Genomic DNA, 27,667 nt, shown 5'->3' on the forward strand with positions numbered 1-27,667 from the left:
CTGGTTGGTCAGTGGATGAATTGCTCCACATTCTGTGCCCATCACATACCAGGATTATTATTATTATTATTATTATAATCCAGGGCTTGTGACATAATAATAATAATCCTTGCATTCGATACGGCGCCTCAAAGAGCTCCGCACGATACGCGAATTGGAAAGTGTAGTGACTATTTTTTTTGGGGGGGGGGGGGGGTCGCAAACGCGGCAGCACAATTGCGCACAGCAGTGTCCCACCCACGGTTGTGGATTGAACGTCCCGATTGTTTTTAAAAAGCCTTTTGTTTCCGCCCCCACCGCTAAGCGATCAGGCATAACCTTGCGGCTTTCATCTGATTCAGCTTTCAAATCAGTGCCAGTCGTGCAGACACTGAATAATTTGCCTTTGTGCATCTGCCCCGAGCAACGTCAGAAAGTTTCATCTCCTAAGTTTCGTTTTCCTTCAAATGCTTTGGCACCAGTTGACAGTGGTATCCCCGCCCCTTGCAAACCTGGGGGCCCAGAGAGTTGTCAACAGAACAAATTGAACATGCAGAATATCAATTTAAAGCAACATACACACATCTTGAAATCCATCTCATTACTGTAATTGGTTTTGGCCATTTGTGCATTCATAGATTTCACAGAAAACTGCATTTTAATTCTGTTCAATAATTTCACTTTAAAAGACAGATTCATTGTTGTCTGCATTACAGTGATTCTGATGGAATGGTAATAAGATGCACAAAGACTGCTGTAAAGGCAAATGGAGACACACAGAAGGCTACAGATTTGCAACAAGATTTATTTCATACTTGTAGTACATTACAGTGTTTTAAACAAAGAAAACAATTTGTAATTGCTTTTGTTTGTGTTATGTTTGTGTGTCGTGTTCTGTTGGTGCAGTCTGCTTCAGTCATCACACATTCATACAGTCAACTGTCAAGTCCGTCATCTGTCAAAAGCATTATGGGCGGTTAACACACCTTCCCAAGATAAGAGAAAAAAAATCTAGAGAAAAGAGAACTGATTTTATTCAAGTTTTGTGGAACAGCGATTTGGACACAGCATTTAAATTTGCAAACATCTGTAGAAGAACAAGTAAAAAAATCTCTTATATAATAAACCATGTATGAAAATAAATAGAACAAATGCAATTTTTTGGGGTAATGCATTTTTTTTTAAACTACATATTCATCAAGAAAAAATCTTGTAAAATTTAATCCTCCTACAGTTGTTTGCAAACCAGAAAATGAAAAAAAAAAACTGTGGCCACAGGTGCACACTGCTGAGTCGGATTTTCTAATTCGTGATCAATTATTAACTATATTCCGATTTCCTTTCTAATCAATAGATTAGTGCATATAATACTAATGGTTGCCACGCTTAACGTCTTAAGTAATGTGGTTGTGGCATTTGGAGGAACAAAAAAAAGCAGCATGTTTGCACATATCCAAAACAAATGTGCAGATTCAAGTAAAATAAAATTGTAAAGACCGCGAAGATACAAAGAAATCCTCGAAGACTCATGGTCGGGTTGGCACTTGCGTGAATAAAGAACAGGAGTGCATTTGTAATTTTTTTTGTTCTGCAAAAAGTCTGATGCTGCGACTTTGCAATGGAAGGCTACAAGTGCAGTAACGTGGGCAAAAAAAACTTCTGTAAAATAAATAATGAAATTACAACGTTCACAATACAGAAGTTATTCCCCATAAAGTGTAGCAGCTTTGTTTTTTTTAATTAAATTTGTAAATGGACTGTTTCTGGGATGTACCTACACTGAGGCAGCACTGATTCCCAGCATCAGAATCGTTCAAAAATTATACCGGTTCCAATTAACAATATAAACTGGAACTCTTTCTCCGCCAAATTGCACAATTTGTTTTGTTTTTTTTAAGTATTATACATCAAAATATCAGTAGAAAACTGTACAAAAATCCCCTATTGACAAAAGAGACAAGCGTCGTAGACATAGAAAGATTAAAGATGGGGACCCTGGTCAGAAGGCCTCAAGCAAAATTTGCATAGTTGGCAAATGGAAGCTCTGAGCTTTCAATGGCAATATTGTACTAGTTTGAAATGCTATTGGTACCAATTTATAAGGTTTCTCTTTTCGTGTGTAGAAATTATGTACCATATCCTGGACAAATATTTGCTGTACTATTTGTTCACTGTAGATTTATAGTGAAATTTAAAATATCTATTGTTAACAGCTGCCACCAACATACGAGGTATAGCTGGGCACAGAAGCAACTCCTCCACACAGACCTCTCTGTGGTGACCTCCACTGAGCCCCAAGAGTTGAGAGGTAATAAAGAAATAACAGAATCTTTAATTGCTTAACGCACATTTTTGTATTTCTGGCAGCAGATGTTAAATGTTTCAAAATCATTAAAGTGTGAAATATTTTACCAGCAAAACTAGAGGCCGAAAGTGCACCTGACTTTCGTGGCAAAATACCACTAAACCCTTCACCAACCTGTTTTTTTTTATTATTAACAGCACCTTTTTACTGATGTGGCGAGCTCAATGTTTATGATTCAACTATTTGAAAAATTGTAAATGCATAGCATCCAAGACATACATTCTTCCGAATACAGAATACTATAGTTAGGATGACATTTTCTGGAGTTATATAGGGAAACTTTAAACCTAAATCTAACGCATATTAATGCTGCACCATCCTGGAGGCATTTAAAAAATATATTTAGTTCTAAGCTGGTGGTGAAAGGGCTAAAACATTAGATATAGATCGTGTTGGTCTGCCAAGAAAGTTTTCAAAATGCAATTATATTCAGAAAAGTACCAGTTAGTCACTCAAAAAAAATCTAAAGATTATATTAATTGCCCTAAGAATTAACTCATTCTTGTACTACATCAACATAAAACAGGGATTGTAGTAAAGGAATGTTGTGCAATTTTTTTTAGATTCATAATATATGCCAAAATTGGCCAATTTTGAGCACTGACTAAACGGTTTTCAAGATTCTGGGAGGGAATCAAGTTACAGCACATCTATGAAAGTATTCCTGCAACAGAAGTAGGATGGAATAGACCTTAGATTCACTTGTCAGAAGGAAATCGTTATTAAGTCACTCAACTAGTAGAAGCGGTTTAACAATCTGGAAATGCTCATTTTGATATCTGGTTCTGAGCCCATTCCTACAATTTGGAATTTGTTTGTATTTAGAGAGAGAGAAACTTTTGTCTTCACTGACGCAATGGAAAGTACACAATCCAAACTCTCCATCACATCACACATTTTCAGTCAGTCAGTGTCACACAGGTCGGTTAGGGACACGAAAAATAGAACCAAGTTAAACTGGGGTAGGCCATTGCAAAAGTTACGTTGATCTGAATCCCTTGTTTTTTGGGGAAGGGGGAAAAAAAGAAAGGAATTCACAATTGTTTCACTTTCAAAGCTGCTAAACTCTGCAGCATTCAAAGTGAGAATTAATTACTTAAGAAATTTATACAATATTTTCAAAGTACAGTATTGAAGCACTTTGAAATTACCTCTGGTGCATATCACTTTGCACCCAACAGTCTCACTTTAATCCTCTCGTCTCCCTCAAAACAAAAATGGACATCTGCCGTCTCCCACTGGACAGTAAATCATGTCAACACAATTTTCATCAAGTAACCAGAACTATTCATCTAAACGCGTTGCCATTTTCTGATGCAGGCACAGCTACCACACGTGGACTAAAGATTTCAGTAACAGTAGCTGCAAAAACGTCTGTTGTTCCTCAAAGAACACATGAAGTGAGGTACACTTTCAGAATGTCCAAGTTCAGTTCACTATGGTTCCATTTTGTCAATCCCTAATGTCTGTGGTGTGATCTGTCTGCCCTCCACGGCAAAGCGAATCGCAATGGCAGAGGTAGAGAAAAATGGCTTCCATTTTCAGTGTTTAAAAGAATTTAACAATTAAGATTCACAGTTTTTTTTTCTTACTAAAGAAGTCTCCCCGGTTCAAACTGAAAGATTTCCTTCCCAATTCGTATCATGTACATTTGGACACCAGTATTCAATATGGAAGCCATTTCTTCTAATGCTGCAGATGCAAAGGTGTGTGAAACTGTATGCTGGCATGTCTGCATGTATGCAGTGATGTGTGCAAAAAGGTGTTATAACATTTGTTAGAATGTAGACAACTATTCCCTTGCTAAAGCATAAGGTTATCAGCCATGAGGTTCCAAAAATGCTCGGATCAACATTCATTCCATTTTCTCACCAAAGTTCGCCCGGATTTGTACAATTGTTTTAAGTTTGTTATCTTTCCCTTCTCCACTGTGTCACTAGCAAGCCGACTTTTTTTTAAAATATAGGTGACATGAATCCAAAGGGCAACGTGGAGATGAGGTAGGGTTCAGCACAATCTTATTTACACTGGTGCAAATTTCATTTTGTTTTCCAAACATATTGTGGCTTGATTTAGTTTAATTCTGGAATGTAAAATCCCATCAAAAAACAATTAAAGAGCTAAAGAAATCTAATGTGCCTGGCCAGTGAAGTGTCTGATTTTAATCCACACTCGTCTCCTGACCTGCGTGACACAGTAATGTCTTCATATTGTTGCAGGACAGTGGCAAGTCTAAACACCAGAGAGATCTTTCATCCAAGCTGAATCTGATCTCGCAAGTAAACAAGACATGCATCTCCGGTTATTGCAATTACTATGTAAGATCTTTAACAGCAAATATTCAGTAAAAGCATAATACCAGAGACAAACCTAGAATAGGATGTAGTATAAAAATTCAAGTAAGGTTGGAACTTCTGAAAGAAGCTTGGGAAAGAAGTCTACAGATAGGAAGGTTAACATTTTGGCTAAAGAAGTTCTCTAATTCTATTGCAATAATGCTACGTAATAAGCTAGGGCTGAGGCTGACGAACCAGAGCTACAAAGCTTGGCTCTTGGCTGCTTGGCAAGGGCTGAATATATTCCTTATCTTAACATAACATGAATGAAGGCGACTGAAGTTTCCAGGTTTGCATACTACAGCTTCTAATATGCACATTAAATATCATCAGATCTCTGGTCAAATTAAGACTTACCAAAAATGTATAACTTTTGTTAAATACATAATCAGCAGCTGTCCTAATGCAATACCTGGAAAGGTCAGGCACTTCTATTTTTCATTAACACAGCACACAACTTAGATATATATATATATATTCATATATTTAACTACTGTGTCAGCTACTTTCTCCAAACCACTAACCCCCAAAAAACTCCAACCTTCCCTCTTTCCAAAGAGCAAAACAAAACACAGAAATCAAATTAGAATGTTTAAATTAAACCATAATCAAGTAAACCCGACTCGGTTTCATTACCGCTTAAAGCAGCTCTACCAGTAGCAAATATACACTTAAACTCCTTGATATATTGATTGTGCCAATTCCTGAATTCCTTTGCTTCTTAAATCCACAGCTCTGAACATCGAAATCAGAATCTTGGCTCCTCTACTGATTTATGCTATTTGCAACCAGCCAAAGAATTATTCCATTAAGTTCAAATAAAACTGAGAATTAGCACAAGCTTGCTCATTATAGACTCTACTGAATTTCTAGGACTAAATCTTCTAAAACAGATGCATTGCCTAGTTTTCTATATATTCACGGAAATATTTTAAGCTCTTTCTTTAACCCCCCCCCACCTTCCCGCACGTGGGAAAAAAAAATACATCTCTACAAATACAGATCCGCTCAAAGGACAATTCTTCCCCAAACCTGCAGACGCTAAGATCCAATTGTTCCAATGGCATGCTTACCTGAATAAAGTAGCTGTCATTCATAAAAGGCAATAATTTGCCTAATGGATTACTTCACTTATTACTCAAGCAACATTTTTTTTAATGAATGTTAGTCGTATCAGACATCGAACTCAGATTTTCCAACTAGAGATATGATACCACTGTGGAAAATTAGATTGCAAGTATCATTTTGAAATTTCACATTTCATCCAATGATTACCAGAATGAAGTTTATTGTACGAGATTTTGTCTAGCTTCATCGCTGGGAGAATTGCCGTTTGTAGGTGCTTGAGGTATGTTGCACAAACTGAAAAATACTGAGTCCTGAAGCAACACTAATCAATTAAACTAAAGGGAAAGTGCAACAATTACCCTGCAAAATTCCACCCCTCGAAATAACTAAGGAGTAAGTACTTGATTTTGTCTAAAACAAATTCATTTTTCCTCAAAAATATCTGCTTATAGAAGAAAACGAATGTGGTTTCCAGTGACCCGATTCAAGTTGGTGGTGGGGTGGGTGGGGATGGGGAGAAGAGGGGGCAATTCAACCAAATGTGGTGGGGGGGTGGGAAAGAGTCTGTGGCTGTGTATTTCGCCACACAGACTTTACAATTGGAAACCCTCCATTGGGGCTTCCTGCTGCTGAAAGAGGAACTGCTGGGTGGTTTCGTCCACCTGCGGGGCAATATTGCTGTCCTCCTCGTCCACGCCAAAGTAATGCTCGATGAGATCAAAGGCCTTCTGATAGATCTCCTGATTCTCGTGGCTCTGTAGAAATTCTATTTTATCCAGACCTGTCAACAAAGGAGCACAACAGATTATTTCCAGCGCTTTGCAGTTTTTGCCTGTGTATTAAACAATCCAATTTGAATTTAAAATTAAGATCTAGACATTGAGATCTTGTCCCTTCTCCTACCGTAGGCTTCCTCAATAAGGCTACAATATGGATTGATCCCAGTTCCATTCTGTTTGGCTTCCTGTTCTCCCAGTCGTAAAATGTTTTCCAAGCCATTCAGGGCGACCTGAACTATTTTCGAGTCCATTACTGTCAGGAGGTCACACAGAGGCTTAATACAACCAAGGTTCACAAGATACCTTTAAAAGCAAGAAAAAAAAACAGATTTGTTAGGGCATTTCATCCCAGGTCAAGAAAAACATTTTATAGAGTTTCACTATGCTCTGAGGACCTTATAGCATTACATTCAGAATCACTCGATTCCAAGGCAGTTATTGGGAAGATGCAAACTTTATCAGTGAACAATACTGGCTTCATGAATCTGACCTGACTACATTGTTGAAATCACTTTTCTTAGGCGTAAATAAGGAATTACATTTGTATGGCCCCTTTCATGTTGGGAGGACGCCCCAAGGTTGGACAGTCAGGGATTTGGACCCGAGCTGGCGGTTGGGATCAGGAGGGAGGGAGGGTGACCGAAGGCGCAGTAGTAGGAGGGTCTTGAGACATGCCTTGAAGAAGGCAAGGGAGACAGCAAGACAAAGTGACAAAGGATGAGAGTTCAAGAGGGTGAACCCACAATTTATTATTTTGGCAGCGGCAATTATGATCTTAATGCATTAATGCAGGATGATTAAAAACCTACAACAGTCCCGATTTATACAATCACAGTTTACTTCTGCATTGCCTACTGTTAGTTACACATCTTGGTTTTCTATGGTCTATTATAACAAGGATAGTTCTCAACACTTACTTAATCTGTTCTGGGGTTCCTCCAGAAGTTGCATTAGTGATAGCCCACGCTGCCTCTTTCCTTGTCCGAAACTCTGCCTTCTGAAGAAGATCGATCAGCACTGGGAAAATGTTTGCATCAATCACAGCCTGAAAAGTAATTTTAAAATATGGTCAAATACATGTTATTACCTGGAAGTTTGAAAGATTTATACATCAATAGTAGTTATTAATCTCTCTCTCCTCCCCCAAAAAATTACATAGCAATTCACAGAACAATATGTGGTTCAAGTGACATATAGAAAGCTAACAGGAAGCTCCATAAAGAGAACGTGGATAAGCTGCCAGCGTAACAGGATCATTGAGCCAAATGTCTCTAAAGTGCCAACGCCCACAATGAAACCACCTGTGCAATGTGCAGTTAAGCAAGGTGTACGAAAGGGCACATACCCCAGCAGAAAGTCACACCTTTACAAGAGGACTGGGAGAGACAGGTGGAACCTTTTTCTGGGCGTAGTCTACCACCTGTTCTTTGCTCTCATTAAAATGCTCAGGATTTTCTAGACTTTGGTGAGATGCGTCGCCAGAGAAAAAATATGAAGCCTTCACTTGAAAACGTTTGCCAAGCTAAAATAATTTCTAAATTGGCCTCAATTCTTAAGACACGCAAACACATACTCACACACGCAGTTAAATTAATGCCACATGAGCCAATTCATTGCATTCTTAAAAAAAGTTAGAAAAAGATCCACCATGTATCCCACCCCATATCCAGCCCTCTATCTTAATCATTATAGAATTTAAAACCCACAGTAACTTAATATGGATTTTGCTGGTCTGCTCAGAGTCATTAGTACGAATACTAGACAGGATGTGGGATTTCTAACAGAACACTGGGTGCAATTCATCTGCATTTACAGGTTTCCGACAAAATCTGGTTTCCTGTACCTGAATCTGTGCTCTGTTGCCAGCTGTAATATTTGAAATGGTCCAACATGCCTCCTTCCTTATGGATTCCTTTGGACTACTTAACAAATGCAGGAGGCACGGCAAGGCAGAGCAGTTTAGAATCACCTGACAACACAAGAATTATCCTCTATAAATCATCTTTCGTCAGTGAAAATCTTTTCTTTTCACCAACAAAACACAGTAAATTCACATTATAGTATATCCCGTGAAGCGCTTTGAGATGTCTCGAAGACATGATAAGGCGCTGCATTAAATGCCAGGATTATTATTATATCTACATTAAAGCTATAAATTGGTTTAATTACCCAAAATAACTCAGAACCCCATTTTTAAAAAAGAAAAATAGGTCAACTTAATTAAGAGACCGTTTTGCTTCTTTCCTGATCTGGAGTCTTACACTCCATATCCACAAACTGCCTTGGTGTGCTTACCTGTGTTTGGATATCATCGCCAGTGACTATATTACCCACAGCTCTTAACGCTGGTGATGCAACTTTGTAATCATTATGCCTGTGCGAGAGGGAGAGAGAAAACTTCAGGAATAAAAACACCCAAGAAAAGTTTCAGTCATTTCACAAAACGTCACACAAAGATAGAGAATCAGAAGACGTGGTAATCAAGCTAATGAGAACTTATATTGCCCAATAAGTACAATTAAAACAATTAACATATTTAACATATCTGGGGGAAAAAAAAGACTGGGCAGAAAGCATAAATTATATTCCCTGCATGCTCTTAATCACTATGCGCTCAATGAAATGCAAGAAGATTATGAATTCTAGTAGTCACGTTCTCAATCCATAGAATAATACTTGTATTCAACATAGCGCCTTATCATTGAGCTATCTCAAAGTGCTCCACAGAATGTACTGTAAGGTGGATTACACATGAACTTACATTAAAAGTTCTACCAATCGCCTGCAGACCCCAGAGTCGATAACTGCCTGGATCTTTTCGTTGGGTCCGTCTGACAGATAGGATAATGCCCAACAAGCATCAGCCAGCAAGTCAGGGTCACTGCTGAACAGCAACCTGGACAACACCGGCAAACAGGGAGAAACCTGCAGAGAGAAAAGGGCAGATTCTGTAAGCAGCTCACTTGTCGCCTTTTCAAACAAACATACCCTGTGCCCAAACCACTGCCTATACTGTTTGGAAACTGACAAAGAGAGCAGATGCCCATCACTGACTTGTGTTGTAAGTCACCCACCGCCCCCCCACCCCAACCTCACAAACCACACTAAGATTTTCTCAAGCAGAAGGATGTACACGGTGCAAACCTTTTCAAACTCAGGAGGCGGATTCTTCCCTCTGCACAGGTTTGACAGAGCCCACACAGCATTCCTCGTCATAGTGAGTCTATTGGACTTTGTCAATAAACTAAAGGAAAAAGGAGGAAAACAGGGTCAGATTTACAACGTAGAAAACCAAAGCTTTTTCCACACCCTCAAGTCCTCAACTTTAACAATTACAACAATCACACAATAATGTACGGCATGAAGCAATCAACTGAAGATGGTAGATTGATTGTATCGTGGCAAATTATCAGTATCCATTATTCTGCACACATCGTGATTTTGTGTACAAATTTTATTCCACAAACTAGAAGATCTTATTTCAATGGAATATAGTGCACTTTGCCTATTGCTCATTTACATTGATTAGTTTAACGTTGCAAAATGAATGGCAAAAGTGTGAAAGTACTTACTGTAACAAAGGTGGCAGAATGCCACAGTGCAGCACAAAGTCCCTGCAGACAGCACTGTCCCCTGCAATGTTCCCCAGGGCCCACACCGCCTAAACAAAAGACGTGTGAAGAAAATTACTAATGGTTTAAAAAACCTATTGAAAATTATCCTTTTAAAATTGCTTTTCAACAATACCATTATGAATGTTCTGTACTTGCACATTTACATTGGTTTAGCTACTAATTGTGCCTTAACAGCTAGTAATCTCATAAATATGTCAGATTAGACATTATAATATCACTACATTTGCCTCCCATGGGCTTCAACACTAACGTGGTAAACTATTATCTGACATGATTGATCACATTTTCTAAAGATGACCATATAGTAGATAAGGTATCTGCCTCTTTGAAACAACAGCCCAGTTTTTTCTAATTCTGGTCTAGAAAATAGATTGACAAAGCTGATTTTAACTTTGTGTTGCAGCAATTTAAACAAAAATCATCAGCCATTTCCCCCACTTTACAAGAATTCCACTGTATGATGTGCTTATTACCATAAAGAAGGACAGTAAAAGCACAGTATAAAGTCTTACCTGTTCTTGTACATCCTCAAAGTCAGATTTTAACAGCTCAATAAAGATTGGAACTGCACCAGCCTCGATGACAACCTTGGTCTGGAGGGATGTACCAGAGGCTATGTTTGTCAAAGCCCACGCTGCTTCAAACTGCAACAGGACAGGATCAGCGTTTAAACCAAATGTACAATTGGAATTGTCTTCTTTATCCCAAACGAGAGATTCAACGATCACTCAATGAAACATACAACAGAGCAAAAAACATACGTCCATTTTTTTCTCTAACTGACTGATCATAAATAAGGTAAATAATGCAAATCCTAAAAATCTGCGAGGACATTTCACACTATTCATTAAAATAGTATTTCTCCTGCTTAGTTTTCTCTACTCGATAATGATGTTAACACCAAAGTCAGTGTCAGCACCAAGCGACAGTTCAGTTCAGGAATCATTTTACTGCTTTACCTGTAGTGTGCAATTTTCGTGCCTTTTCAAAAATTCCACAAATCTTTCCACAACACCAGAAGAATTGATTACCTCGTCAATGGGAGGATTAGGCTCTATAAACAAATCAAAGAGTTATTGCAGGAGTATGTTTTATGACATAAATTCAAAGTTAAAAATAATTTAATTCTGCTTTGTGTCGTACTAGAGGCTCAAAATAAAACCTTCCTTTTCAATCTTTGTATTGACCTGGAAACTCAGAATAATAATTTTTAAACTTGATGTAGCGCCTTTTCCATTGGGAGGACGCCTCAAAGCATTTTGCAGGATTTTCTCTAAAAAGTAGAAATTCTAGATGACATTACCATTGTTTAAATATAAACTTGCAAAACTGTATTACCTTTGGAGAGCAATTTCCGAAATTTCTGAGTTGTGGTTAGCTGCTGCTCATCGTCATCAGAGAAAAGCAACTGTACCATATCCCTCGTGATAACTCCTTCCTATATAGGCAATAGATTTCAAGGTTACCAACAATGTTAAGAGTCCTACGTAATACAAAAGACTATTCCAGATCATTTAAATAACAATAATTTAAAATCTAGAAATCAGACTTGCGCCGATTATTTTTATACAAAGTAGAAACTCAACTTTCATATTCTTGGTGACCATTACCTTTCAGCCACAGTGTTATTCAGATTGTTTGACGAGATGCATTTCGATACGCAATAAACATTCAGAGATGTCAAGTCATGCATCATTATACAGTTCTTACCCCTGCTCCCGTCGAGCTGACGTAGGAGTCCATGAGAGGGCTTTCAAACAGCGGAGACTCTTCATTGATGAATTCCACATTTCGTCTTTTAAACAGCTGGAAAACCAACATGTCAAATGTAAACCAAGTACCCGCTGTGCAAATCAATGAAACTTTTTTTTTTAAAAAGTACATAGATTTAGTGTATTTAATTAGTTTTCTAACTTGTTCTCCCACTGCCGTATAGCCCTGCTTCTGGTTGCTCCTGATCCATGAAAGGTGCTATACAGATGTAATTTGCTGTTGTTGCCGTAGCCTCCTCACGTGGGATGAGGTTCCAACCAGACTGCTTGCCCTCCAGGACGCTGCCCAAGTGGCCATTGTCCATGTGTGAGCCTCCACCGCAAGAGTTGTCAGGCCACTCAACTGTGAGAGTCAACAGCCAAGCCCAATTGATCTCGGTTTCCCTCGGCAATCACACACACATGCACTTCCAGCAGATGGTGCTGATGAGGGATCAAGATGAGGAACATTGGCTGTTTTTCCCCTGGTTTATCATGGAAAGGTCAGAGCCAATTTAGCTTCCCCTTGTAACCCCAGCTGAGACCAGCAAACTCAGCACTCACCCAGATTCAAACCAGCGATCTCCTGCTTTGCAGTTTGCAAGCTGCAACTCTTATCATTACACCCCTGTGGTTACCCCCCAATCACCATTTCCTGATTGAGATCGAGATGTATCATCTAAAACTCAGCTAACACCAGTTCAGGTTTTGTCAATGGTAACAGATACATTAAGGAAATGTGCTGACGAAAAGCAAGTTGTTGTAATTAGGTTTTTTTGGTCACTGAATGGCATGTTTTCTAAGTTTTAAAATGGAGACAACCATCCAGTGGTAGAAAATAGTTATTGCAAGAGAATCAAACCGCCTGACTGCTGGGGGGGGGGGAGAAATAATCCTTACATTGGGTATAACACCTTTCGTATCAGGAGGAGATCCCAAAATGCTTTACGGGATATGCTATAAAGTGGAGTGACCATGTATTGCAGCAGCTAATTTGAACACACAAAAGAAGCTCATTAAATCCACACACGGGAATGCAGAGAACCATCCATACCTGCTGTTCTCTCTTTTGTTTGCGGAGCTGAATTCCCTCTTCCTCTCGCCTTCTTCGCATTTCTTCAGGATTCAGTGCTTTATTCTTGTAACGATTCATTCGATAATTTTCTTTTGCCGGACTTGCCATGGTTTCTGTGAGAGAAATGGCAATTAAGAGAATATACAATTCAATTAATCTTTTCCAGGACCAGGAAAGTAAACATTAAACATTAAAATAAAAAAAATGAATTCTGCAACAGGAAGCTAAACTAAGTTACAGGGCAAACAGATTTGCAAAGTTCTATCTCAGTCATACAAGTAGTGCCATTTCAAAGGAACTTCTTTTTTAAGGATGCAGTACGGAATATCGGACAGAGGAGATAAATAATAGAATAATCCTTGCCTTTGATATAGCACCTTAGCGCATCTTCTAGACATCTCGAAGCACTTTACAGAATACTGCAAAGTGAATTGACTATATATTTTGTGGGCAAAACGCGGCAGCCAATTGCGCCCAGCAGCGTCCCACAAAGAGATGAATAGTTACAAAATCTATAATCTGTAAGTCAATCTAGCAGTTCCAGACAAACCAGTCTCACTCACAATCTAAGACTCATTGATGACCTCACTGCAGTCAGGCTAGGCTGAATGAATCATTTGCAAGAAGTTTTTTGAAAAACAGATTTTCAAGGACAATCCTATTGAATTTGTAAAGGATAGTTTGGCTCTCTTTTCTATGCTATTTGTACTCAAAACAGGCAAAACATTTAAATGTAAACATTAATTTTAAACACATAGTACAACAATAAGGAGGTGCACATTTTAGATGTGCTCTAGGATATGCTTCAGATTGCCACCTGGAATTGGTTCTGAATACAGAAATATAATGCCTGGAAAGGACTTTGTGTGTGATTTGACAGATTCCCTCACTGGGAATCTAAAGGAATGTAAAGCAATTCACTTGGTTCCCAATGAGACAACCATTCCCAAGAGAGGAAAAAGTACTCATTATTTTGAAAATGTATCGTCTCAGAAATATGAATAAATAATAGTTTTTTCCTATTATTATTATTACCAATATTAAACAATAATAATCCTTGCATTTAATATAGCCCTTTCACATCTTCTAGATGTTCAAAGTGCATTCTATTATTCTATTGGAATTCCCCTGAAAGAAAAACTAGTCTGTCAGAGAAATTAAGGATTATTCTGATTCACTCTTAGTATTAAAATGAAAAATGCCTCTCACATTCCACAATGCTTATAATGTGCCTTCTCAGTTTCGCCATGAAGCAAACCACTTCACAAATATTTTTATTTGATGACTCAGCTGCCTGGAAAGTCACAGGCTTCATATTATCTACCCAGGTCCTTGACAGAGCTCTGTGCATGTCAGGAATTTAGGCTTAAGAAACATAGGCTGACAGATCCTATGGAAGTTCCTCTTTACATGCTTGGGGACAGTGGATGAACCACCTATTATTGATTCAGTTTCAACAAACTACAGATACGCTTCTCCCCCAGTTTATATTGTTCACAGGCAAGGCTACATACATTTCTTTAATATCCAGGAAGAAAGTATAAGCTGGCAGGCTTCCTCCCTCTTCTGATAACTATGCTCAATCAGTCTCAGCTACTGAATGTGGCCACATAAATTCAGGTCAATGTCTCAAGGAGTCATGCTGATGAGTCAATTTACAAATACTCTTGATTTCCTGCTAATCAGATTTTTTTGTCGTCACATTGATCAGAAAATACGGTGAGGTGATTTGAAGTTGTGTGAAGAACACATTTAAAATATTTAGGAGAATAAATTTCAATGTCCAAACAAGGACGACGCAAAAACGGAAATCATTTTCAGACTTATTTAAAACAGTCGCAATAAAAGCTACAAGGATTGTTATTATAACATGATTGACATCCAATCTGTATCATTGCTACAAGCACTAAGAGCCATTTTTCAGCATTACATATAGTAAGAGCGAGACCATAAAAATAAATGATAAACCCAAACATTCCTTGGAATCACTGGCTCTGGCTGAAATTTCACCCATTTCTCAGAAAGAAGTACATTTTCTAAAATATCAATCGAGGTTTCAACATCGTTTCTTTATAAGTCATAAAATAACATTGAAAATGAAAATAAAGTAACATTAAGCCTGCAAGGAAGGTATCTAAATATGACAAATCTAAACTCCACATTCAGAGTCTAAACTACACCTTAAACTCCAGTTTAAATGGGGATCGAAACAAAGTTTTTCCAGTCATTACATCATATAAAGAGCTGAAGTAATTGGTCATAATCCACAGTCATTCTTCAGAACGGTGGATGAACTACCCATTCAATAGCCGAAAGGCCAATAGTGTTAACATGGACTTGGAACATTGATTTACATTACTTAGAGAGAACATTTTCTATTAATAAACCTGGACGCCTGCATCTGTGATTTCCAATTTCTGAAAACCTAAAGACACAGGAACACATCCTCATATTCACCAGGCTTTTACATTTTTTTAAAAAAACTGCCATAAAGTCAAAGTATTTCAGCAGCCGATGTTCACTGTTTACATAAGTATTATAATTTAGATGTATCTGTCAGCTTCTCTAAACTCTTCAAATATATTATATATATTTGAAGAGTTTATTTGATCTTGCACATTGTTAGTAGGACATACCAAAGCGCTTCATCTCCCACACCTTTTCTCTGTCCTAGATACAAAGGCAATTACATCCACTCATTTTTCTAAAACCCCTTCCTTTCTCTATATAATGCCATTTTTTCCTACACATTCAATTCCCTGTGACATTTGGTAACCAGCAATTTTCTCCAACCTGCGTCTCCCATTACCTGAGTGCGAAATAAGCAACATTCCCCCCCGTCAAACCTCATTATACATAAGGCTGTACTATATACTTTCCTTCGGAGAAATTCACCACTTCATACAAGCTCAGTTTCATGATCCAACACAGACCTACTGTCGATTAAATCCCTTGCTCTCTCTCCTTTACAGTGCCTTGGGACGTCCTCCCGACGTGAAAGGCGCTCTATAAATTGTTGTTGTTTCCTGACCCCTTCCAACTCGTTTACATAAACACCAAAACCATTACAGCAAGTTGCCTACAAAATACTCAGTCACTACACCCTTAACATTCAAATCCTGTGAACAGCTTCCAGACGTCTCGACGATAGAGTCTGGATCAAATGTGAGAATTCTTATAAATTAACAAGTAATAACCAATATTAATAATAAAATGGCCCAAAGCTAACTCCTTGGACCTTAATTCCACTCAATCGCTGGAAACTGCGGTCGCATGAATCCTCTTTCCAGGTTTCCCCTCACACAGCCGCGTTAAATATTGGAATTCAAAGCTGACAAGGAGTCAAATCTTTGTGGAGTCCTGTAGCTCAGCGGTTAGTGTGCTCGCCTCGCAATCATGAGGACCTGGGTTCAATTCCTGGGCGGGGAGAAACTTAGACAAGTTTCCTTACGCCACACGCCCCTGTTTATCTCGCAGTAAATTGGAACCTGATTGTTAGTCGATTGGCAGATCACTTTCCGAGAGTATTAATCCCTTCTAAAAAAATGTGGGTCACTCAGTCTATGGCTGTTTGTGGGACATTGCTGTGCGCAATTGGCTGCTGCGTTTCGCCCACAAATATACAGTCAATTCACTTTACAGTATATTCTGTGAAGCGCTTTGGGACGTCGAGAAGACGTGAAAAGCGCTATATCAAATGCAAGGATTATTATTATTATATTATTATAATATATTCTGTGCAGCACTTTGAGACGTCTCAAGGACATGATAAGGCACTGTATCATATCAAACGCAGGGATTATTATTGTTAATCACCCGGCCACGAGCATCAACGACAGACCGCCTGTCCTCCTAAATAAAGCCTGAGCTTCAACATCCCCAAACTCTTCCCCTCCCTCCTGGCCCTCGGGCCCAGCCTCGCATACTGGGGAGCGGCCACACCACCAACAACAACAACAACAATCTGTCTCTCTCTCGTGAAGACGTGGTTCAGGCTCTTTGACAATTTGCGGCCTAGAAGAGTTTGAGGGGGAGTTTTGGGTTTGTCTGCGGGAAAAACCCTCATTCCCTAAGGGGGGGGGGGGGGGGGGTGGGGAGAGGAGGCCCAGAGCAGGGCCTAACCTCGGTCATGTGAAGAAAACACCACCTTCTCTCTCTCGGTTCAGTTCGGTTCCCCGGTGGCTAAAGAGCTCAGCGCGTGAAGGACGGGGCGCGAACCCAGCGTTTAACCCAAGAAACTCACAGACAGAGAGCGAGAGAGAGAGAGAGAAGGGAGAGAGAGAGAGAGAAGGGGAGAGAGAGAGAGAAGGGGAGAGAGAGAGAAAAGGGGAGAGAGAGGGGGAGGGGGGGGGAGAAAAGAGGGAGTGAACGTGGGCCTGGGGAGCGGAGGGGGAGAGGAGGGGGAGCGGAGGGGAGGGAGGAGGAGGGGGAGCGGAGGGGGAGCGGAGGGGGAGGGGGAGCGGAGGGGGGGGGGGAGGGGGAGCGAGAGAGCGCGCGCCAGCGATGGCGGGAGAGGACGAGGTGAGGGAAATACCCAGGGACGCCTCACCGAGTCCGTTCACTCGACGACGACGACGGCCCCTTCCAACCCCTCCCGCCGTCGTTACCCCGCAGCCCTCACCCCTCTTACCCATGTTGTGTCGCGGTAGCTGCGGTGTCGGGGGTCCGGGGGGGGAGAGGCGGAGGCGCCGCTCCAACGACAGGCGGTTCCTGCGGCTTTTTCCAGAAGCTTTCGCTGTCCGCAGCCAAGATGGCGGCGACGGTACGGAAGCCCGGCGGCTGCTGGCGGCTGCGCAGTCGCTGCTCCTGCTCTGTGCGCGCGCAAGTCCGTCCGTACGTGCTCGCTCGCTGCACCACCTCGTTGCGCTTTATTCGAAATGTACCTCCATTTAAAGTGACAGTGTCTCTCTCTCTCACTCCCTCCCTCCCTCCTGCCCCCCCCCACCACCACTCCCCTCTCTCTGTGTGTGTGTGTGTGTTTTTTATTCAGCCACACGTCATAACCGATAACACAGCCAAGAGTGAAAGTAGTCAAAACGTCTTTGATCCTCCCGACTAAAGTGGTGGGGGGGTTGGGGGAGGGGGTAAGGAAAAGGGAGACATTGATTGGGAGAGAGGGATGTGTGTCACTGCTTAAATATTGTATTTGAAAACCCATTGATTAGGGGTTATTACGGTGAAATGTGTCTTTGTTTTAATACAACTGCAGATCCTGATGTAGGCACTGGTCTTTTGACATCATCGTGTTGCTTGTGATCACGGCTTGTGGTCAAGGCATGTGTCACGCGAAAACATTTCGGCTTGATATCCTTCCCAGACATTATTGTTATCGTTATTATTATTATTATTAGCCTGCTCCACCATTGGCGGGCAAGCCTTCAGCCACTCTGCCAATCCCTCAGTCCCTCCACCTCACCCCCACCCTCTGGAACTCCATCCCGCATTCCCTCCACCTCGCCCCCTTCAAGACCCATCTCAAGACCCTCCTCTTCGACCGTGCCATCGATCACCCTCCTTCCCCCCCCCCCCCCCCCTCTGCTTTCCACCCTCCCCGAATCTCAACCCCCAGCTCAGGTTCAAAACACTGAGTGTCCAGCACCTTGGGATGTCCTCCCGATGTGAAACGCAGTATACAAATGTGATTTTGTTGTCGTTGTTATTACATTCCTGCACCTTACACCGTTTCAGTTTCACAATGAGTGTGTCCGCTTCCGTCACCACAAAAATTGTGGTCAAGGTCGTATTCTGTGTGTTCTGTCAATCTAATTTCTCTTTTCTTTCGGTCCTTGCAATTTTCATAAGATCATGATCAGCAATTTCCACCATAACAGGAGGAACATTACAATATCTTGTATGGAAGTTTGTTCTTTAACTTTAAAGGAGTCGTGTCTTACAAACATAAATCTTGGCAGAAGTTTACTAACTATTCCATTAGCTCTGTAAGTGGGTCATTAGTTCATATGTGAAACGCTTTGTGTTTGGTTGAAGACATAAGGCATTATATCAAATGCGAGCATTATTATATATTATATATCAAATGCAAGGATTAATATGTAATATATTATTCACCTACAAATAGAGTCACTACACTTTACAGTACATCCTGTGAAGGCCTTTTGAGATGTCCTCCTGAGGCCAAAGATACTATTTCAAATGCAAGCATTAAAAATAAATAAAAAGTCTTTTCTCTTTTTCCGGAAGTGATCATATACAAAAATAAAGTTGGTGGCAATTAATTAATAAATAAATAACAATCTCCCATTCCAGAGATATAAAAATATTTTAATGACAATTACATGAAAAGGCAATTGTAACAAAAATACAAAGCTCTGATCATTTCAACAGCTACTGGAGGGAGAAAAGACTTTTAATTCAGTTTACTTTCTGAATTTCCACTTGTAGAGTATGAATATGCTTTTCCCAGGACTATTCTGTCCCGGAGTAATTTGAAGAAGGCATAATAATTGCTGAACAGTATCAACCCCAAAGATATTGTATGATGCCACTTTTCTGAACATAGTAATGAATACAACTGGTAAAATATTACAACGCCTTCTATAATGATAAGTATGTTCAAAATCCTCAAGGGTTTATTGAAGAAAAACTGCAAAGACAAAAAAAACACATCAGGGATCATGCATAGAGTATTACAGAAAATAATTTATAGCATAATATAGAAATAATATAGGTTTCAGGATCGCGAGTCACATTAAAAAAAGCTGTCTACATGCTGTCATGTCAATAAACGGGGGGGGGGGGGGGGGGGCGCGGGGTGCAGTCACCAACGAAGAGTAAATTGGTAAATAAAAAACTTTCAAACAATCAACTTCAATAGGCTTTGAATTCCTTCATGACTTTAAAAACAAAACTTAATTAAATAAGAAGCGCTGATAACGTTCGAACTGGGTAAACCCAGAAGAGTGAGATAGCGGAATTAAATATACCAACTAGCCTTTAACTCAATCATCCTGTTGAGATCTTGTTATTTAATGTCCTGACAATCTTTCAACAGATTTTATAATCTACAACTAAGCAACTCAAATATTTCACATCAGATGGTAAATGCAAAACAATAGACTAAATAGATTATTTTAGTCAGGTTCAGCAATTCCTCGGAGTCAATTCTCTAAAGGTATATAAGGTTTACTAACAAAGTTAAAGTGAAGGATATCTTACAAAAGGGCACTTAACATAAAAAAAATCTGTTAAACTGGTTTATACTCACATAAAATCTGAAGTGTGAAACATCTGAAGGGATTGCCACATTGTAATTTCCCATAGCTTTGTACACATTTTTATTGTGTTTTACCAACACGCCCTGTGGCCACATATATTCTTCTGACCACCTAAAGGGGGAAAGAATCACAATATAGTTGCACTGTAGATAAAGTCTACCAACAAACTACAGTCATGAGATTTTAAAGTAAATCTATGAAGTGCTTTGTCCTTCTAATGTGAAAGGTACTACATCAATTGCAAGGATTATTATACTTTAACATATGAACATAAACATGCCAGTAGTTACCAATACAAAACAAATTTTATATTAATTTGTTTTGTAGCTGCTCTAAGTGTGATCAATATAATGTTCCCGTAAGAAAATTTCCCGGGTCCCTAATAATAAGTTATTTCATATCCGAGACAAATGTCTGCAAAATAATCCAAAACTTACGGATGCTGAAGGACATTAGAACACAGCGCTGGGTCTACTTTCTGCCAGCAGCCCAGGTGTGCTGCAGCCTTGTGCAGCAGGTCACAATACCGCGGGGGTAGAAGGTGTCGTGTTAGTATCACACATGTGCTGATCCAAACCAGGATAAAAAGTTCGCAGGACCACCTCTTGTCATAATACTGCGTACTCTGTCAAAAGCACAAGCCATTACTTCTTCTCATCACACCACATAAACAAATAGTTATCGAAAAGGATTGCAGGACAGCAGAGTGTTCATTTCCCCCAGGTATAGTTTTACAATGAAAAAGGAATGAGGATAGATAAAACAAAATGCTGTCAGCATCCGTGGCCAGAAGTAAAAAAAAATTGTTAAACCAGCATTTTTATAACCCCAATAATGTCAAAAATCTCAAAAGCTTTTCATCGCAGTGAGGTGTAGAGACTTTTTTTGTGTTTCTGTCATGGTTAAGATTTATTTATATCCGAACGGTACTGTCAAAGAAATATGAGTTTATACTTCTCAGTGGTCCATTTTCTCTTAATCCTCATGAGAATCTGGTGATCACTTTGTTCAATCCTGCGAACAGACCAATCTTAAAGGGGTGTTTTTTAAAGAAACGTTGAGTAAATTTTAAGAATACTCTACCAATTTTTGTATTTTCTTACTTACCTTTATAAACCAAACGGGGACAAAGGCTATATAATATGCACTCAGCATCGCATTGACAAGCACTTCTTTCACACGCCAGTTGAAGTCCATTTTGAGGTGTTCCACTTCATTTCGTATCAAGTCTGGAGATAGACAACATGCATGTGTTGGCATAGTAGTGTTTATACTGTGCATTTGGTTGGTGTGGTATTTCCAGGTTTCCTTTAAAACACTTAAGTAATCTTTACTTCTTCCAATAGCGAGGCCAGTCTCATGGGGTCCTATGTTGGCCACCGATGGTGGAAGGTTTGACCTCTTAGAATCATAGTTCAGCCGAAAGAAAGGTATGTACATTCCAAACCTGTGAAAATGAAAAATGCAGCATATTATGTCTTGCTGTAAACTACTTTAAATATGATCTGGTAGTTTTTTTTTAAATTAACATGTTAATCTGCCATTTTTTACGTCCTGTTAAAACATTCGGAAGCCAGTTACTTACGGATAACACAGGAACAGCAAATTCAGAAAAGAGTACGTCCGAAAAAGATAAATAAGTGATCGACACAGACTCCATCCTGTTCCAGTCAGGATCGCAAATCGAGTTGCCACGAATACAACTGACTGTGATACAGAGATTTTACCATTATGAGAGGCCTGGAGCAGGAGGGAGAAGGAGAAGAAATAGGATCAAAAGAATAGAAAATAAGTACATGAATTCAATGAATATTGTCACTGACCCATTTACTCCCAATTTTCTAACATTGCTTTCTCACTCTGCTCCTGCAAGCCAAAGCTCTAACAAATAGGATGGTCTTAGCTACTTCAGGCTAATAGATAGGGTAGACTTATCAGCAGGAAGCTTCTCAAACAGTGCTCTCAATGGCGAACTATGTGGTTTCAGTGAAGGATGTCTGGCTAACGAAAAAGAACATTTCTCACTTTTGAAACTTTTCAGACATGCAACACATCACTTAAAGCGTCAAGCTACAGTGGATTATTGGGAAGGCTTAAATTTTATTTGGCAAAAGCCTGCAGCTCTTATTTAATTCATAGGTTCATTAGTACAAGTTATTTTAGCAGGAGTATGAATCACTTTTGCTGCTAAACATGTACTAGCAAGATATATGCAATATTTCATAGGATTTTCTTCTGAATTTAGTTGGAACTTTCCCTCCCAAAGCACTCTTCAGTCACGAGTCCTAAAACGTGGACATCCTCTCAAATTCTACCACCATTATATGCAGAGACAACTTAACTTACTTCTTTCACAACTGCAGTAATAAGACGACGGGCCAGCACAATGGTGGTCAGGACCAATAAATTGTAATCAATCAAATGGAAATTCTATAATGGAGAGAAAAGGAATATTTCACCAAAATATATATGATCTTTGGTGTCGCATCATCCCAATCCTCTCCAGGACCCACTGGCTCAGTCTCTGAACCGATCAACTGCAAGATCCTCAAATACAAATACCTTCATGCCCCAGCACCACCCTACCTATCTGATCTGGCCATACCCTCCTCCTCTGCCCGTTCCCTTTGCTAAGCTAACACAGACCTGCTGCGCATTCCCCAACCTGTCTGTGCCACCATCGTTGACCGTACCTTCAGCCACTAAGCCCTAATCTCTGGAACTCATTGCCTCAATCCCCCTGGCTCACTCCCTTTATCTTTAAATCCCACCTGAGGACTATCTCTTCAATCACGCCTATGGTCACTTTCTCCTTGCTCAGTGTCCAACCCTCACCACTATACAGCCCTGAGACACTATCCTGGGTGAAGGGTGCTATATAAATGCACATTGTTGTTGTTAACCTGCACACACAGACAGGAATGGAATTTCATGCAGTGGGCCCTGAGAATTGGATGGTCAGCCTAGTATTTCTACAAGGAATCTTCACAATTCTACAATAAGAAAATGTCACACATACACACCAAACGTTATACTGTACAACTTTATAATTATTTTACCAATTTCCCTAGTGTTTATCTGCAGTACTCACCAGGGACGTATGAGAAGGTGGGTGAGCTGGAGGGTACCACCATACGGTTTTATAGATGTTGATATAATGAACAAACAAGGCTATGAGGTGGCAGAAGAGCAGATGAAACTCAAAGAGAATGCTTTTCTCAAGTGGCAATTCAGGAATCTTGTTGTGTTTCAGAGGGATCACCGTCTGGGCTGCGAGAGGAGGGCTTGACAGGCCAGTTCCTGAACCACTCCTAATGAACAAAAAACAAAAGCTACAGTCAGCAATGTTTAAATGATGATATACTAAAAAAAAACATTTACTCTTGTTTAACTTGTGGCATCTCAACCCAGCTGTTTGTAGGAATATCCCAGAAATTGCATGCCAAATTTGTTTACAAAAACCCAGTCACTACACTTGGTAGCAATAAACTGTGTTGCACTTTGAAAGGTTGACACAAGAGTTTATATTTTATGCAAGTTTGACATAACTCATACTTTGCATAAATCATATTAAATGTATGGTCCCAACTGATACGACTTATGTGAGGTTTACTGTACTGTTAAACTTGAAAGGTGACAGAAATCCAGCCAAAGTTTTCACTCAATTAGAAAGTTGTGCTGTTTACCTGGTTCGAGATCGCACTCCTGTGATGGGCGAGCTGGTGGAATAGCTGGAGCCCCCCAGTGACCCAGATTCATTGAGTGGCGTTCTACAGTAGGATGCCCTGCTTGGCCCTCTCCTACCTCCTGCCATTCCAGAGAAGGGCACCGTTTTCAGCCTAATTGTTTACCTTCTGCCCAAGGGGCTTGCTGCAATCCTGCAAAAATATAAAAATAAAAAAATGCTGTTTTATTGAGCATTTCTACACCAACTGTTAAGTTTGTACAAGTTGCTTTCATGTAGGAGAAGACATGGACAAGTGTAGAAGTTAAGATAATTTGACATGAAGCTTTGTAGCCTCAAGCCAATCTGCATTGATGTAAAAATGCTAATACCTGAAATAGCCATCAGCCAACTGAGATTGTGCAGAAGCTCTTCAAACCAAAACTTACACTTGCTATTTTTGATGTGAAATACTAACATAAATATTCCAGGAATTATAAATATTATGATACTGGTTTTTGGCAAACTACATTCACAGAACACCATGGAGTGAAATGTTGGCAAACAGTATTCTAAACAAAATAGTGATGCAAACAACCCAATACAACTCAGAGAATGTCATACTTTGTGACAGAGAAGTGCTTTCTCAGATCAAAAGTTGACTTGTGTTTACTTACATCCAGAGACTTGTACAGTTACGTAAAGTAGTAAAAAAAATGTGGCATAAACCACAAGGTAAACCACTAGCTAACGGAAATAGTATATCAAAATTATATAGTCTAGATCAGATGCACCAAAAATCTGGCAATAGCATAATGTTGCTTAGGAAATGAACATAGACGGTGCTTGGCAGGACACAGAGCATCAAACCCTCAGTGCCTGTGTCACAATCACAGGTTTGTTACCATTTGTCTACATCACACAGAACTTCCCATTACATAACGGGTTTTGGTTCAAATAAAAACGTTTTAAAATTATACATCACAAACTATTATAAAGAACAACAAACAACCTTCAAGATGGTAATTCAAGTCAGTAATTGAGCACAGTATTCCTGTTGAACTGGATTTATTGCCTTGGTTTGCTGCCACCTATCCATTATCGTTCTGTTATTCACACACACAAAATGATCGCATTACTCTCTCGATTTATTATTTTTCAATGAATCGAGCAGCAAACGCTAATGCAATCGTGATGAATCAGTGTAAAATTCCGGCGATAGGACGAATAGAATTTCGCATTCCGCCACCACTCCCAACCACACTCTCCAGATATCCACTTACGGTTCCTTGCAATTCCCTTTGTTCTCTATCAAAGCCTTGGTCTTAATTGTGCCGAGAGCATGACTGACCTGACCGCACGAAAAAAGTTATATTCTTTCATTCCTTTTAGTTTTTTTAAGATATAATGTATATTTTATATATATGTTATATGCTAAATAAGCAACGCTTTGATCTGATAAGGAATGGCACTAAATTGCAACCCTGTAAACTGGATTCCACACAGCTTGCATTGTAAACGAGAACTAATCAAACTTCCCTACTTTCTGCATCAACCCAGATTAAAAAAAGCTATTTATTTCTTTTCTTTTCTTTCTATTTCAAAGGGTTTGACTAATGGTTGGGTTCCCCCCGTACTTTCTCTCACCTTTTTGTTTTTACAAGTGAGCAAACTCTCCCCAACTCTCAATAAAATAAAACAGCTGCAAATATAATGTTTGATATAAAGTTGGCTTTCAAGTCTGAGATTGCACTTTGAGGATTAATTCCCTGCAAGTTTGTGGGTAACGAGAAGAGAAGGGGGGGGGGGTAATTCAGAGAGAAAAGGAAAAGAGGAAGATAACGGGGCTGGGGTTAAGGAACACAACGTCGTTCGATGCAGGTTTTAAAGGCTGAAGCTCCACTCTCCCTCTTCTTTCCCCCCCGTCTCTCTCTCGCGCTCTCTACGTCCTTCGGATGAGACGAGACATTCGTTGAACGAGGATGTGGAACGTCCTTTGACACGATTCCAATAACGTGACAAGGGGTTAATATCAGATGTTGGGATTATTATTATGATTAGATAGATAGATAGATAGATAGATAGATAGATAGATAGATAGATAGATAGATAGATAGATAGATAGATAGATAGATAGATAGATAGATAGATAGATAGATAGATAGATAGATAGATTGATTGATTGATTGATTGATTGATTGATTCAGGCCTGAGGTTGCAGTTTGAAGTAAGTTTGTGGTTTGATGCGAAAAGTGCTGCGTCAAATGCAACGATTGTTATATTATTATTATTATTGAGAAGAGAGGAGAGAAGGTGTGGGGGGGAAGAGGGGTGGGGGGGGTGGGGAGGAGTGGGGGGGCGGTGGGGAGGTGGGGGGGGGGGAGAGGGGTGGAGGGGAGAAGTGGGGGGGGGAGAGGGTGGAGGGGAGAAGTGGGGGGGGGGAGAGGGGTGGGGGGCGGTGGGAGGTGTGGGGGGGGGGAGAGGGGTGGGGGGGCGGTGGGGAGGTGTGGGGGGGGCGGTGGGGAGGAGTGGGGGGGGAGGAGGAGAGAGCAAATTCAGATTTTTTTCTTAAAAAAAGGGGGAAAGATAATGGGGGCAAAAAGGGGACAATGACGCCTTTGGGCGAAGATCTTAAAGGCTAAATCTCTCGTGGCCTTCGCTCCTCTCCCCCTCTCTCCCTCTCCCTCTCCCCTTCCCTTCTCCCACCCCACCCCCACCCTTTTCCCGGCCTCGTCGTGTACGAGACACCGAGGCCGCGAGCGAGGCCTACCCCTACCCACGCCGCGCAGCCCGAACAACAGCGGAGGAGGAGGAGGAGAAGCGACCGAAGCCGAAGCACACTCACCCGGGGTCGAGGCGGAGGCGGAGTGGGGTCGGGTCGGGTCGGGTCAGCCCCCGGGGGGGGGGGGGGGGCTCCAGCCCTCAGTCAGAGAGAGAGTTCGATAATAACTATAATAATTAAAATCAATAAATCCTTTTTCTTCTGCTTTTTATTCTCCTCCTCCCGGTCCGCCCGTCGCCGCCGCCGCCGCCGCGTGTGGGTGTGTGTGTGTGAGGTGAGACCGCGCGGCCTCAGGGCCTCTCAGTCCCGTCAGTTGTCGTCGGGAGTGGACAACCGACCGCGAGCCGCCGCCGCCCGCCGCCGCCCTGTCAATCACAGCCCCGCGGGAGGCGTGGCCCAGTGATAGCCCAAAGCCCGCCCGATGCTAGACCCCGCCCCCCCAGCACTGCCAACTGCCCATTCACATCCCGCGCGCGCCGAGGGGGGCGTGGCTTGTAGCCCCGCCCCCTCCACACAAGCCCGCCCAATCCTAGCCCAAAAGTAGCCCCATATCATTATTGGGATGATTATTACTCCCTTGAGTGTCAGTCCTATGGCATTAAATGTGCACCCCCCCCCCCATCCCCCCCCCCAGCCAATCCAATGTTGGACATTGTAAGACTAATTTCACAACCTCCCCCCCCCACCACAAGAAAAATAAAGCTTTATTTGATCCGCCGTCAAAATAGCGACTTCCGTGTACTCTCTGCACACTGTGAAAGGTTGAGATGTGATAAGCGGGGTCTTGCGGGAAGGGAAAACCGCGGGAACGACGCTCACAAGATGACGCGGTGGCTTGACTTGCAATCCCCCCCCCACTCTCCCCAACTCCCGCCCCGCATTTCCCTCCTTTCCTCCAGGCTCCTCAGCCAGCCAGCCCAAGTGGCCATGGTTCACGTGTCGATCAATCTCATGGTCCTTCTCTAACCCCAACCCTTCATTCACCGCCGACTTGCATC

General features: G+C 40.9%; 2 protein-coding genes across 4 annotated transcripts; both read right to left on the reverse strand.

The window, feature by feature from the left end:
* Positions 1-764: 764 nt before the first annotated feature.
* LOC103185660 (importin subunit alpha-7) lies at positions 765-17,740 on the reverse strand. 2 transcript variants are annotated; one of them, XM_007904290.2, is made up of 14 exons: positions 17,619-17,740; positions 12,968-13,101; positions 11,873-11,968; positions 11,501-11,600; positions 11,122-11,216; positions 10,675-10,806; positions 10,100-10,188; positions 9,672-9,771; positions 9,289-9,452; positions 8,823-8,901; positions 8,371-8,496; positions 7,445-7,572; positions 6,652-6,830; positions 765-6,529 (listed from the first exon to the last, which is right to left on the reverse strand). In XM_007904290.2, the coding sequence occupies exons 1-14, from the start codon at positions 17,620-17,622 to the stop codon at positions 6,342-6,344; spliced, it is 1,614 nt and encodes a 537-aa protein (XP_007902481.1). In that variant the 5' UTR covers positions 17,623-17,740; the 3' UTR covers positions 765-6,341. The 2 variants fall into 2 exon arrangements, with proteins under 2 accessions (XP_007902481.1, XP_042194674.1); XM_042338740.1 differs by lacking the exon at positions 17,619-17,740 and adding an exon at positions 17,538-17,608.
* Positions 17,741-19,249: 1,509 nt separating this feature from the next.
* On the reverse strand, positions 19,250-26,784 carry tmem39b (transmembrane protein 39B). 2 transcript variants are annotated; one of them, XM_042338743.1, is made up of 10 exons: positions 26,733-26,784; positions 23,910-24,101; positions 23,315-23,534; positions 22,570-22,653; positions 21,809-21,963; positions 21,558-21,670; positions 21,331-21,452; positions 20,661-20,848; positions 20,214-20,334; positions 19,250-19,592 (listed from the first exon to the last, which is right to left on the reverse strand). In XM_042338743.1, the coding sequence occupies exons 2-10, from the start codon at positions 24,035-24,037 to the stop codon at positions 19,356-19,358; spliced, it is 1,368 nt and encodes a 455-aa protein (XP_042194677.1). In that variant the 5' UTR covers positions 24,038-24,101; positions 26,733-26,784; the 3' UTR covers positions 19,250-19,355. The 2 variants fall into 2 exon arrangements, with proteins under 2 accessions (XP_042194677.1, XP_042194676.1); XM_042338742.1 differs by having other exon boundaries at positions 21,331-21,670.
* Positions 26,785-27,667: the final 883 nt, after the last annotated feature.

Source organism: Callorhinchus milii, unplaced genomic scaffold (genome assembly GCF_018977255.1).
Source record: "Callorhinchus milii isolate IMCB2004 unplaced genomic scaffold, IMCB_Cmil_1.0 Scaffold10, whole genome shotgun sequence".
Lineage (NCBI taxonomy): Eukaryota > Metazoa > Chordata > Chondrichthyes > Chimaeriformes > Callorhinchidae > Callorhinchus > Callorhinchus milii.